Raw genomic sequence first — 14852 nt, forward strand, 5'->3', positions numbered from 1 at the left:
TCAATTAATTTGACTCGAATAAAGTGAGTCTGTTTAATAGTTATGTAAAATCTCCCAAGTAGCTTTAGGTTATTTGTTGAGATATTTATGCAATAATTTGCAAAAGAAAATTAAATATTGTGATACGATTTGAAAGTTCTTTAATTTTGTAGGCCCAAGCACCCACCCAATAACCTACCAACTATGTATGTGCATTTATCTCTAATCTCTTCTATTTCCCACTTTTCCATTAATACCCTTCACCATACTGTCGGCGGGGAAAGCAATTTCATCGAAACACAGAAAGAATGCCACATTGCTAAATTTATATGAAAAAAAATACAAAATAAAATAAAATAAAAAACAAAATGCCTCATTATTATTTTATGCATTTTTTAGAGAAAGCTTAGCTGGAGATGTTTGTACTTTGCCATCACAAACTGGAGGCACTCATATCTTATTATAAATTTTTCATCTCTCATTCTTTATATATTTAATTTTAATTTTTTTTTTACTTATCAAGCTTCCACCCACCATCCAAAAAATTCCAAAAGTCACATAAACCAAATTGCTATTAATTTTTTATTTTTAATTTTTTCCATTTCTTTATTCACTCTCTCCAAATCCCAATCCCCAAAGTTCTTTCTTCATCACTCTCTTTAGTATATAAAACCCCAATTCTTAAACCTTCTCATTCACATTATTACTTATTATTAGTCCTTATTTCTTAACAACACAAACAACAAGCTTTACACCAATCCCTTTCAAATTCTTCTTCTTCTTCTACAAGAAAAAAAAAGGAACATCTCTTTTATTTAATTTCTTCCTTCTTTCTCTCAATGGCTTATTCTTCTTCTTCTTCTTTGATAATTTCACCAAGGAAATTGCGCTATGACTTGTACTCTTATTCATACCAAGAAGATTCCAACACCCCATTAGTGATCAATGTTCTTGCTTCACTCATTGAGAGAAGCATGGCAAGGACACAAAGAATTGTGAAGAACTATGGCAGTTCTTCTTCTTATGCGTCTCCTCCTTCTTCTTCGACTTTTATTTTGTCGTCGAAATCGAAGAACACAAACATATTTGATTGCAGAGAGATCCCTGACATGACAATCCAATCCTATTTGGAGAGGATCTTTAGGTACACAAGGGCAGGACCCTCTGTTTATGTTGTTGCATATGTTTATATTGATAGATTTTGTCAGAACAACCCTAGCTTTAGGATCAATGCAAGGAATGTTCATAGGCTCCTCATAACAACTATCATGATGGCTTCCAAGTATGTGGAGGACATGTAAGTATTTTCATCTTCTTCTTCTCCCACTATATGTTTAAGGAAATTTTTGAAATGTATTTGTAACATCGGTATTTCAGGAATATATTATATATATATATTTTATAATTGAGATCGACGGTTAAAACTATTAAAATATTAATATTTTAGGTGCAGTTAAAATTTTTTTTATGTTTTATTTATCTATATAAATTTTGAAAACATTAATAATATTGTATTGATTTAAAGTATAAATTTAAGCTGATTCTTTTCTATTCAGGAGTAGAAAAAAGTCAAATTAAATTTCAGGCAATACGAGATTTTTTTTGCTGAAAAGTAGTGTTGGATGATGTTTATTAAATTTAATTTTTTATTAATGATAATAATTAATTATTTGGTAAAGGATTTGTTGATTTGAGACAAGAAGTTTGTTTTATTTCCAGTCTCAATCATTGACAATACTTGTTTAACTACTAAGGAAATGGACAGTTTAATTAGGTGGCCAAGTTTTTTTGGGGAATGTTGTTGTTAATGAATATGATGTATGACAAATACATAATGTGTAAAATTTTTCCTTTTCCTGCTTCCCAATTAGTATGATTATTAATTAATTAATTAACTAAATTTATTGTTGATTTTGAACAGGAACTATAGGAATTCATATTTTGCAAGAGTGGGTGGATTGACAACAAATGAATTGAATAAATTGGAGGTAGAGTTCTTGTTCTTGATGGGGTTCAAATTGCATGTGAATGTGAGTGTGTTTGAGAGCTATTGTTGCCATTTAGAGAGAGAAGTTAGCATTGGAGGAGGGTACCACATCGAAAGAACACTGAGATGTGCTGAACAAATCAAAGCAAGTCAGCATACAGATGATGAAAGGGGCTACACTCAAATTGCACGTGTTATGTTGTAGAAATTAATTCATTATAATTAATATGGTTTATTTTGTTATTTTTAGTTAGGGAAGGGGAGGAGGGGGATTAATGATATTTTTGTTAAGGTTTCTTTTTCACCTTCAAATAAAGAAAAGGTGGTTAATGTGTACAGAGAGAGATTATGAGTGTAAATCTATAATGTTTGTTAGGGGATTGAGATTTAAGGGCAATAGATGATAGGTGAGGCTAAGTGAGAGTGATGTATAAATTTGTGTTGTTTCATCACAAGGAAACAATGGATTTTTAATTCCACGGAAAAACTTTGTGATTTTTTAATAAATACTATGGCATTTAAATTTTATTAATAAAATTTAATTTAGCCTAATTTAAAATTTCATAAATATGTTAATATATTTTCTTCCCATAGGGAATGAATATTCCAACCCATATTGCAAAAATTGTTTCCCTAATCAGTATCCCCTGTTTGTAAATATCTTCCAGAGAGACTCGTAGGATAGTGAGTGATCAAGGAAATTTTTTCATAGCTTAGAATTTGGGGCAACATACTTTGATGTTTTTCCAATCACAGTAGTACCTAGTAAGTAGTAACTAGTAATCATATTTGGAGAAAATTGATTCAGAAATAGAGGCATTATAGTGTAATCTAACAAATTCAACTTCCTTAAACTTTAAGCAAATCAACTCAGTTGTAATATAACCAACTTTAATGAGTTGAGTGCTTATTTTACTTATTTGTTGAAATAAATTTCAGAGAATTTAATTTTTATTTTGTATATGTAATAATTTATTAATTAATAATAATTTTTTTAAAAAAAATTTAATCTACAATAAATTAATCTTTAGTTTATGAAATAAAAAAATATGGTGAAAAAAAAACCACTTAAGTTATAGTGCGTTTTATGGCCCTTAGAGCACTTTATCAACACAATAGATTCCTTAGATGGCGCAATAATAAGTGGGTAATTAACACTGTTATCATGAGATTATTGGTCTGTATGATACAGGGACGGATTTATCATTTATGTGGCAGCTTGTGGGGGCAAGTGCCTCTACTAGCATTTTGAAAAAATGTAAACATATATATGTCTATTAAAAATTATATTTATTTTTATGTTAAAAAATATCTATTAAATTTTGTCTTAAAATATTTAAATTAACTTTTAATATAATATTAGTATAAATTAGTTTTATATGTATATTTAATTACGTAACATCATATCATAAAAAATAACTATTTTTATATTAATTACATTCTGTAAATGATCATCTAAAAGAATAAACATAATTAGATAATTATATAAAATATTTTATACTATCAGTATATCAAAATTAAATTCTAATTTATATCTAAAAGTCTAATAAAAATGAAATATGATTGTAGAATTATCTAATTAATAAATTTATTTAGCTAAAGTTTATACCCTTTAATTTTTTTCTACTCAACTTTAATATTTATTAATAAATTAAAAAAATTGTATTAAACATGTATTTTGATAATTAATTCTCAAATATAAATTGAATTAAAAAATTATTTAAAAATTAATTAAAATAATAACACATTTTATATTTTTATTTATCTAGGTAATAAAATTTATTATTATTATTATTTAAATTAATTTTAATTTTTTATTAAATGCTTAAATAATTATTAAGTAATCTATAAAATATATAACGAGAATATAAGAGATTTAGTACATAATTTTTTTAAAATGTCATTTATCATACATAATTCATAAAAAATATATTTCACTTTTATTATTTATTAAAAAATAATCTGTTTATCATCTTAATTAATTTTATTTATTATTATTATATATTTAATTTATAAAAAGGTGAGGTGTCAACCTGTTGTCAAAATTAGATTATAAAGATGTAAAATAATTAATTTTTTATTAAACTAATTAATTATGTAATTATGTTGTATGATGGGAAATATTAATACGAATTTTGAATGTTTGTTTATATTATTATTAAATGAAAAGTTATTAATCGTAAAATAAAATTTTTGAATGTCAATAAGTTTGGGCATGCTTTTCATTGAATAGTGTTTAGGAAGGGGCCCTTAGTTAAATGACTTAGTCATGTTATGTTGTGACTTACGTCATTATCAATATGATTTAAATCAATGCTGCATCTAAATCAAATTGAGCCTTCTTTGAGTTGTTTCAAATTCTGAAAACTTAAAAAGAATTTCCCTCGAGTTTTAAACAATGTAGAAAATGATATGCATGGGTCAAATCGAATAATTAGATGAAAAATAAATTTATAATATAATAATGCATTTCGAAAAGAATAGGGAATATAATTTTTTTTTGAAAATGACTTCTTGTTGGAAGTAATAAACAAAGAGAAATATTAAATTATTAATATTTTTTATTTACACCTTATATTTGAATTATTAACATTAGTCAACTTTTTACTTTTACACTAAAAGTATTAGTCCTTAACATTCATGAATAGATTGAGTTTTTTTTTTTTTATAATCTTACTAAAAAAGTGGTCAAACTAATTAGTAGATTATCCTTTTAAATTTGAACCACTAATATAAATTACAACACATAAAAAGTTAAGATTTATTTAATTAATAAAAAATGCAGCATTCGTTTCTTAGTAAAAAATGGTTTAATGATGAGCCTCAAACATAGTCGTTTACTAAATAAAAAATGTTAGAAGACTAATTTTACTGTTAGAAAAAGAAAAATTATTGGTTAACATTGATTGAAATGTAAGATAAAAATAAATTATTAATCACTTTGAATTTTTCTTTAACAGATTATAAGCACAACCTTGAAGGTTTATTGTATAAATAGAGGAAAAGAATTTTCGTTCAATTAGTAAAATTTTGAAACTCAAACTCTCAAACTTTCTGCTAAAGTTTTGAATACTTTAATTTAAAAAACTAACACAAATATTTAAAACAGTTTCTTTTCATATGAAGGGCTAATTGTTTGGAAGGAGCGTAGCCAATAATGGCCAAGGCGCCACCATCCATTAACTAAAGATGGTGTTGTTAACTTGTTATTGTTGCTTTTTTCCAATTATCCTTTTAATGAACTTTCTATTTCTAATTAACAGTAATTGACAAACAAAAGTTCAGAAATCAAAATTAAAAAAATAGAAAAAGAAAAGTTTTAAAAAGAATTATATATTTTAAAAGAAACGAAAAATTATATATGGACTAACATTGAGGTAGCCTAGGGAGATAAGATTTTGTTAAAAATTTTTTTAGGTCTAGATTTTTTTTAATTGTTCATCCAATATTTAGAACTTTCCTCCGACTAATTCGAAATCCAACCTAGATTGCACATCTAGTTATGGTAGGTGAGTCTCCTAATAAAGATAGTTACATACACTTGACATCACACACTTAATTGTATTAGGTGAGTTTTTTTTTTTTTTTTTACGGTATTTTCTAATTCAGTATGTCAAAGATTAATCTGTTACGGTACTGAACTCCATTTAAAAATTTGTTGCTGACCAATGGGTCGCATGCACAAAACGGGATTCGACCCCTGATATTAAGTGACTCTTTTAACAGAAATACTTACATACACTAAGTTTTGAATTTGAATCTTACTTAAGCTAATTCGAATTGCTTATCACTCAGATTAATATTGACTTTTTTGTTTGGATTTTAAATTTTGAAAAAGGTAATAAAATATAGTCTAAGAAAAATTTTAAAAAAATCAGCCAATAAAAAAGAAAGAAAGTAAAAAAGATATTGTTGACTTGATTATTAAAATTTAATTAAAAAAATCAGTTCCATTAGAAAAAAAATAATGAGAGGAATGACGATCACAAATTTCATATTGAATTAGCTGATTATTGACCATAAGATTTAGATACCAATCAAAATTAAAAAGAATTAAAGTATAAAGAGTAGTAAAGAATAAAAAAAAAAAAGAAGAAGGAAAAAAAAAAAAAAAAAAGATCGAAAAGTTTTAGCTTTTGTTGTTGAAGTTGACCATCTATCCCTATATATGGGTGGTTATCTATATTCTTTATATATGTAGGAATTGAATTAGCATAGTAGGATGACTTTATAATTATATTGGATTATGATGCATTACCAACCGAAGACAGCTTCCATCGATGCATGGAAGAAGGACAGAGCATCTTCATTATTTTTAAAAGTGATTAAAGATTTAAAGATTTAAAGGACATTCACCCACGATTCCTCCTTCCTTTTTTTTTCTTTCTTTCTTTATTTAGTTTGTCTTTTTGCACGTACTTTCAGAAGGAAATTTATGGACTAATTAATAAGGAAAACTAAGTCAATTGCGAGTAGCGGCGCCAACAAGACCGGATCCACTATGCTACACTTACATTAATATCGGCCACTAAAATTAATCATTAATATAAAATATAGAAAAAATATGAAAAAACAATATATTTATTGTACAACGCATATAATGGGGTGTAATTGAAATTAAAAATAAATAATAGGTTATTAATTAATTTTATATTATTAATAATTTGAAATTTGAAATCAAATATTTAGGTTAAATTAGAATCTTCCTGACGGCATTTCCTCCTGGATTACACCGCTGCTCCATGCGCTAATCTCCACCTTCTACAGTAGTCAATTACCCGTGTCTGCGTCCTGTTGATCGGTTTTAGCCTTCAGCTCCGATCGAACATTGCACCGCCAACAACGACTAACCAACCAGTGCCGCACTCTCTTCCGCACACAGCGCAGCCGGTTTTGAAGACTTCAGAATGGCAGCATCGCAAGAAGGACGTGTTTCAAGCGAAGATCCTCCTTTATGCACATCACCTAGCCGAAATTCATTAATGGAGGTCGATATAGTAGAACCTCTAGAGTGTGTAGCCTCTGACGAGCTAAGCAAGGTGAGCAATTTGGATCATCAAATCCTGCCATGGATGTTTATCGTGCGTTTAGTTTTTAGGTTTAGTCACAATGTAAAGGAGTATTTTAATTGTATTGTTATTGAAACATGCAATTGTAATCAGTCAGTTGAGATGCAAATAAATTTATGGGTGTTTTATATTTAATGGTATCATTACATGCACTGAGGATTAGATGAAATTATTACATGCTTATATGATTACATCCAGGAAGCATATTTTTGTACGTGTTTTTCTATATGAATGTATGCTCTCTTCATGTTAAATGGCATCTTTATTTGCTAAACATTCTATTATGGAATTACGTGCTTATATGGATGATGGGATAGCATAATTTAATTTTTTGGTATGCTTATATTAATGCATTTTTAAACGATGGTGTGCGTATATTATCTCTAGGTTATGATCATGCAAGCATTTAAAATACATAACCATAGGGTGATACAGTGGGTGAAGTTGTTTACTGTATTGAAGTGAATGCTAGTTATATTTGCACCATGCTAACCATGGAATGTTTAGCCTAGTGTTTTAATCATGTAATAGTATGTTTAAAAGCAATATTTTTTTAGTTACATGATGACATGCTTCCTGCCTTTTATTTTAATATTTTTCATGCTTATATTAGTGCTTTAATTATGTAATGGTTAATTTACTTTGTTAAACTAAATTGGGCCTTTTAAAGGATTCATTGTAGCCATTGTACACATATTCCATTGTTTCCCTAGCGTTATCCTAAAATATATATTAAAATATAAATAAATATTAAAAATAAATTAAATTACATATATATTTATATATAAATACATTAGTTATTAATTTTAGTAATTAATTTAATATACAAATAATATTTTTGTAATAAGATTGGTTGCGACATAAATATTTTAATTTGATTCTTAATTAGTAATTTGATATTTAGAGAAATTTTGATCAAATTAATTCCATTTAAGCTAATTCTTAATAATAGATTCAAAACTAGCTTTAGTATTTAAATTAATTGCCAGGATTATTTAGGTGAGCTTTTTATAAGAAAAACAAAAATATTTACAGAATTATTATCGTAGAATTGGTTTGAAATACTTACAAAAGACTTGAGTAAATATTAATTTTGATTCCTAATCATTTGGATTATAGATAAAGTGTACTCTCAGAATTTGAAATTAACAAATTAGTCCTCAACTTCTATTGAAAATATCCATCGCGACCCCTAGAACCAGAAGACAAAGAGTGGATTGTTGATATGTTAGTGACTAGTTCACGTGTATATTGTGCATCTAATTTCGGGACTTATCAACCCCTGCAGAGTAGCCAAAACGACATTGTGTGGTTCAGGTTTAGAAATGTCAACATTTAAGTTATTAGAGTTTTTGTTCTTTGTAGTCATGTGGGCATATTGAGTTCTTCATTTCATGGCTGGTGAATACATAGGGTCTTCATCACGAAGCAAAGTTTAAATGGAACACCAAAGACATAACGAGAATCTAAGTGCGATGATGGATTCTACTGGGAGCTTTAGAAGAGCGACCACTGAAAAGAAGAAGAAATTCACAGCACCTACTTGTAATTGTGGAACGTATGCCATATTGTTTGAGTCTTTTACCAAGGACATCCCCAAGCAGGCTTTTTGTAGGAGTTTCTATTTTAAGGTAATTGGTTGCCGATGTTGCTGAAATAAGTGAGTTGTTTTCTTTTCACATTCTCAAGGAATTTTTTTTTCAGACAAAAGCTCCTCACTACAATTTGTTGGCGTGGTTGGACAAATATGTGACATATTTTGATGGCAAAAATTTTATAGATGTTTCAAGTTCCAATAAACTGATACAACAGATGAAGATTATGAAATAAAGAATAGTATTGCTGCAGATGTCGATGGGACAAAGAAGGACATTAAACATAGCTTCAAACAATAGTAAATGCAAAATCATTTTAACACTGCTGCTTAGAATTACAGTGATATTTTCATGATCTTTCCTCTTTAGTGCTTTGTATGGTTGAGATATTATATTATAATTTATAATTGAAATTACTATAGCATTAATAAATATATGAGTAATGGCTTTTGTAATTACAATGACTAAGTTTAATTTTGATGAATGAAAGACTTGTGTTTAGTTTAAAAGTTGTGATAATGTAGTTATTTATTGTTGACTAACTACATTGTAATGCATATATGAGAAAACAATAATTACAAGAAATTGCATTTGACATTAAAGATTGCAAATTATATAGAAATATCAAAATAACACAGCAAGTGTGTTTCAGTTTCACCAAAAGAAAGGCAATCTGGTCTGTAGCCAAACATAGAGTATTTGCCAATGGTAAACCAAACCATTGTGATTGTATCCTAATAATAACCATTAAGCATAAACCAAAATATTACATACGATGTAAAAGACAAATAACTTTCAAAATGTAACATATTAACTCAAAGACAAATTAAGATCTTGAGCCCAACAACATCCGTAATTCTTCTTTCCCTTAAAAGTGTCTAAAATTGGAATAAACTTTTTTTTTGGACAGAGGAATGGGAATAAACTTAAACATCCTTGAGGTAGTTATAATACTATCTACTGCCATAGTCTCACTTAAAATTGTTTTAGGATTGTTTGTTGGTGGCCCATGTGAGTTAAGTGCTCTTTCACCAGGTTGTGAGGTTGTTTCGGGAGGGTTGTTAGCAACATCCCGTGGAATTTGAGCAGGGGGCCCAAAAATCTTTTGTTTGGGCCTAAACTTAGATTGTGCAGGCCTTGTTTGAAATAGAAATTGGCACTGATAGTATTGTAATATTAAATATTTCAACTGGGTTTAGGGTGTTTGGAACTACTGCTAAAGAGAAAGCGTTCGAAGCTTTTCACTAACTTGTGCATTCATGGGCTTTTGGCCAAACAAAACAAGAAAACAACAATCAGAATAAAATGCATGTACTATAAGAATTACGGACATATGAATTTGGTATGAAATAAGCTTTTTTTTTTTCGTGACACACAAAGATATATAGTGTCACTTGTGTCTGTAGAGCTTATTGTGAGATATTAACCTATTAGACTCAACATTGGATCTCTTTGCCATTTTTTTCTTGTTCTTTCTTGCCTTGTTCTGTAATTGATGACTAAGGTTAACTAATTACTCAACCCTAACAAATTTCATGCACGTAATGCAAAGAGCCTTACCACTATGTCTTTATAGAAGCCTGAATCCCTTCCACACTCTAGTTATTGGGCCCAATGCTGATTGTAGTCTACTACAGAATTACAATGGTCAACAAATATTTGATTGTGTTTTACACTATAATGCCTAACTATTTCTAGTTTAGACCAAATCAATTTCTAACAATTAATATTTAGCACACATAAATCCTAACTAAGTTATAATCAGTCCAAATCGACATCAAACAATTTTTATAATAGGACTCATAAATCCAAATAGTTGTTAACAGATACACACATGTACCTGTTCTTGAGCATTCAGGTCTGCAACAGCTAATGGGAGAGCCTCAGTACCATTGTGCATTACCAACTCATTGGTGACAAATTTAGTCTTTTTCTTCTTAGGCTGCCAGTTTGGTCTACTTGGTGCTCCCTTACACGTTTTATAGTAGTGTCCCTTCTCTCTGCATTTGTTACAAGTGAGCTGAAAAATTCTTCTCACCTTATGAGCACTAACTAGCGGGAGTGATTGAGGTGCTTCAGTTTTGCGTTTCTTAGGACGTCCAGTTGGTCTCACAATTCTAAGAGGGTCAGACTTTAGAGCATTAGTGAGTTTCTAATATTCTTTACTTTTGACTGGCTTAACACACTCATTGTAAGTCATCCTTATTGCATCCATTGTTAGAAAGGGACTCACAAAATTTTCAGCATCTCTCACTCTTAATCTTGATATGACAGCAACAGCATGCATACAAGGGATCCCTGCATTGAATAATTACCAGCAACAACCAACAAAAATCAAAATCAAAGTAAGTGAGATATAGCTACTGCACATAATATCAACAAAATTTAAACTTAGTAACTTGCAACAACCAACAAAAATCAAAATCAAAATCAAAATCAAAATTAAATTAAGTGAGGTACAGTTACTGCAAATAATATTAACACAATTTAAACTTAGTAATCAGCAACAACCAACACTAATCTACTACAAATAATATTAATACAATTTAAACTTAGTAATCAGTAACAACCAACAAAAAATCAAAATCAAAATCAAGTTAAGTGGGGTATAGCTACTACAAATAATAACACAATTTAACTTTGTAAGCACCTATGAGCTGCTACATGTTGCATGTGCATGTTGTTGCAGGTTTACTCTTAGCTTGTGTTTTTCCCTTGTGATCTCAAATAAGACCTTGGCATCATCCCCACACCACTGCGCATTCCACTTGCAGCTTCTAAGCTTTATGAAATAGTCAAATCTCTTTTGTTATGCAGGTGCTAGTCTCCCAGTGTGCCTCCCTAAGATCCTTTTATGGTTTGCCATCTTCTTCATAATTGTACATCTAATCTTCTCGCACATGGTTAGGATTGGCTTTTCTCTAATAGCAACTATTATCGAGTTCCATAATTCACACATATTATTGGTGGTGATGTCATTCTTTGGAAAGTGGCTGAAATAAGCCCTACACCATACAGTAGGTTTAATTGCATTAAGATATGCCCAAGCTACATTGTTGACACTCTTAAACTTCTCCATGTTCTCTTTGAATTACATGTGTGTTATGCTTCTTGAACATTGGAACACAAGACCCTTCAATTATTTGTCCTTCCATTTCTGCTGAAAATTTTTATAGATGTGCAGTACATAATTTCTGTGATGAGCAAATGGCATTACATCCTTTATAGCACGAGCAAGTTCCTACAATAATAAGATTGAGAAAAACAAGGACATTACACTATAACTAAATTTGAATGAATAAACAAGGACATTATACTATAGCTAAATTTGAATGAAAACAACAAAGACAAATGACACATTTTGTTGATCGGACATGAAGTTTCAGCCATGGGACTTGTTATCACCCAAGTCCTTCTCAAGTCGAGATAGGAACCATATCTAGTTAGCAATATTCTCAGCTTTTGCTACAACATAGGCAACGACAAATGAATGGTTGTTGGCATCTTGTGCAACAGCACAAAGAAGTTGGCCTCCGTAGCATCCCTTAAGATGATATCCATCCAGGCCTATCAAGGGCCTACAACCAGATTTAAAACCCTTTCTGCATGCATCTAAACTAACATAGAGTCTCTCAAATAACGGTGGCCCTTGTGGTTGTGGATTCACATCCATGACAGCAATGCTCCCTAAATTGCTCCAGTGCAATTCCATTAAATAGTCCCGAAGCTTTTCAAACTAGGCCTTTTCATTACCCACCACAGTCTCCTTTGAAACCTTCATGGCTCTACTGATCATCTTTGGATGTACTTGCATATTGTAATCAACTTTCAGATACTCTAATGCTTCCCTCAGAGTAAATTTTGGTTGAGTTGCCAATCGCTTCACCAACTTATCTATAACCTAACTCCTATTAGCCAAGTTACTCCCGTAATCCCTACCACATGTGCGTTCATTGTGAAATGTCTTCACCTTGTATGCCATGGTTGCATAGTTTCTGGCAACATAAATCAACCAGGGATAAGTTGCCTTTGCACATCTAGCCCTTACTCTCTTTTTCATTCTTCAGATACATACAATCCCTGTCTTCTCATACAAAGACATTCTTTAGAGCCATCTTAAACCTTTTCATGGTAGCAAACTGCATTTCAAGTTCAAAGTTTACCTCTCCATAGTCATTCTCTTAATTCAAATCAGGACCCACTAAACCCTTCTCATCCTCTGATGAAATAGGAGTGTGCATATTTTCAGATGTATAGTCATACATGATGTCCTCTTCAGACTCACTACTACTAGTTGGACCTATTGGATCAACCCCTACAAGCCCACTTACATCTTGACCCAGTTCGGTAGCATTTTGTGCATTATGAGGCCCAACTCCTATACCTAACCCGCTAGCAACTCCACTTTCACTGGCTCCAAAATTTGGCACAGACCCAACTCCAGCTTTACTACTCAAGACATGTCTAGTTCTCTTCTTTCCAACATACCTCTAGATGATTTTTTTTGCAACGCTTTTCAGTGACAATTTTTTTTGTGACACAAACTTTTTTTTTCTTCTTCTCCCTTGAAGATTCAGACTCGTTGCTCTCACTCTCATAATCAGGTGATATGCCTCGTCCTCAACACTCTCGTAGCTATCATATGAAGAAGAAGAAGAAGAAGAAGAAAGAAGATTTTGTCACAGGCACAAGTTTAGGTTCTTCTATTGGTTGTGAAACTGGATGCTTAAGAAAGAGAAAGAATTCAGAACAACCTTCATTATTCAAGGTGCACTCACACATCTCATTAATCTCCTTATCACCTTTCAGTATATGCAATTCAAACTCCATCACTCTAACTGTTGGATCCAACCAATACACTGTTTTGTACTCTAGATATCCCAACCCTTTAAACAATTCTTCTAAGTCCTTCTTGTTCACAAAATCTACATCCATGGGCGAAAACTTATGCACCTTCTCACGTATGTAGCTTAGTACTCCACTCACATCTCTCACAAATTGGCCACCATGATGAAACACAGGTACAACAAAAATAGACATCTGCATCACATTAACAATGCTTATTAACAATTTTGTAAAATCTTTTCAATAAAAAAACTCACATGATGTTTTCAAACACATTTTACAATCAAAGACGTACGCATTTCACTAACTATTAAACAGAAATCAAGATCATATTTTAACCCACTACCAACTCTATATTTGCCCTAGTCCCCAATGCTCCATGTGAAAAATTTGTTCACCAACGAACCACAATATATTACATGCAAATACTTACATCATGCATCTATAAACTGCTATTATTTGAAACCCAAGTGAACTACGTCCTTGAATAACTGTAAAATTAAAAAAAAAAAGAAAAAAAACAAGTAGAAGAGGAACCATCACTCACCGTTGCAGCAAAATTACCTCGCCGTGTAATCATCATCGACAGACACTCTGATCACAAGCCTACTGTCACACGTTGTCAACGTTGCAGAGAGTTTTTGGAGGGAATGCGTACAAAGAGTTTTAAATGTGTTAGCCTGTTAGGGCAACTTGTAATTTGAAGGAGAAGAACAAGGATTTTTGTGGAAACACACCCTAAATCACATGACACTGTTTTGACTACTCTGCAGGGGTTGATAAGTTTCGAAATTGGACGTACAATATACACGTAGACTAGTCACTGACACGTCAACAACCCACCCTTTGTCTTTCGGTTGCAGGGGTAATGGATACTTCCAATAGAGATTGAGGGTCAGTTTGTTAATTTCAAATTTAGGGAGTGTGCTTTGTCCATAATCCAAATGATCAGGAATTAGAATGGGCATTTACTCAAAAGACTTTCATGTTTAAGTAAGTCTTAGTTTAAAAGATATAAGAATTAAAATTAAATAATATACCTTGCTCCTGTGTTTAAATCCCATATCTATAGTATATAATAGATGATAAATTTGGTGAAGATTTAGATGGATGTACCTAAAATACATGCCGAATTTTTGGAAGACGTACACTATCCAAATAAAAGAAACAGAGAGAATTTCAAAATTGTAAAGAAACAGAAAGCAGTCATTAACGCATTATATAAGACATGTACACCGAAAAATGGGATGAAAATTAAAGTTTTATACGTTAAACTAGAAAATCCCAATTTATATTATTACATTATTATATTATATTCACATCAGTGTTTTTTGTTTTTTTTTTTTTTTTTTTGGGTTTTAAATCCTATCTATATAT

General features: G+C 30.6%; 1 protein-coding gene across 1 annotated transcript; it reads left to right on the top strand.

Annotated features, from left to right (window-relative positions):
* Nucleotides 1–688: 688 nt before the first annotated feature.
* On the top strand, nucleotides 689–2473 carry LOC107475460 (cyclin-U2-1). Its single transcript, XM_016095093.3, has 2 exons — nucleotides 689–1276; nucleotides 1901–2473. The coding sequence occupies exons 1-2, from the start codon at nucleotides 819–821 to the stop codon at nucleotides 2169–2171; spliced, it is 729 nt and encodes a 242-aa protein (XP_015950579.1). The 5' UTR covers nucleotides 689–818; the 3' UTR covers nucleotides 2172–2473.
* The last annotated feature ends 12379 nt before the right edge of the window (nucleotides 2474–14852 follow it).

The sequence above is a fragment of the Arachis duranensis genome, chromosome 2 (genome assembly GCF_000817695.3).
Source record: "Arachis duranensis cultivar V14167 chromosome 2, aradu.V14167.gnm2.J7QH, whole genome shotgun sequence".
Classification (NCBI taxonomy): Eukaryota; Viridiplantae; Streptophyta; class Magnoliopsida; order Fabales; family Fabaceae; genus Arachis; species Arachis duranensis.

What these genes read in the sequence shown, in the direction of transcription:
- LOC107475460 (XM_016095093.3), top strand. Translation starts at nt 819, where the DNA reads ATGGCTTATTCTTCTTCTTCTTCTTTGATAATTTCACCAAGGAAATTG. An exon ending in TCCAAGTATGTGGAGGACAT is followed by an intron (nt 1,277 to 1,900) that starts GTAAGTATTTTC and finishes GATTTTGAACAG; the next exon opens with GAACTATAGGAATTCATATT.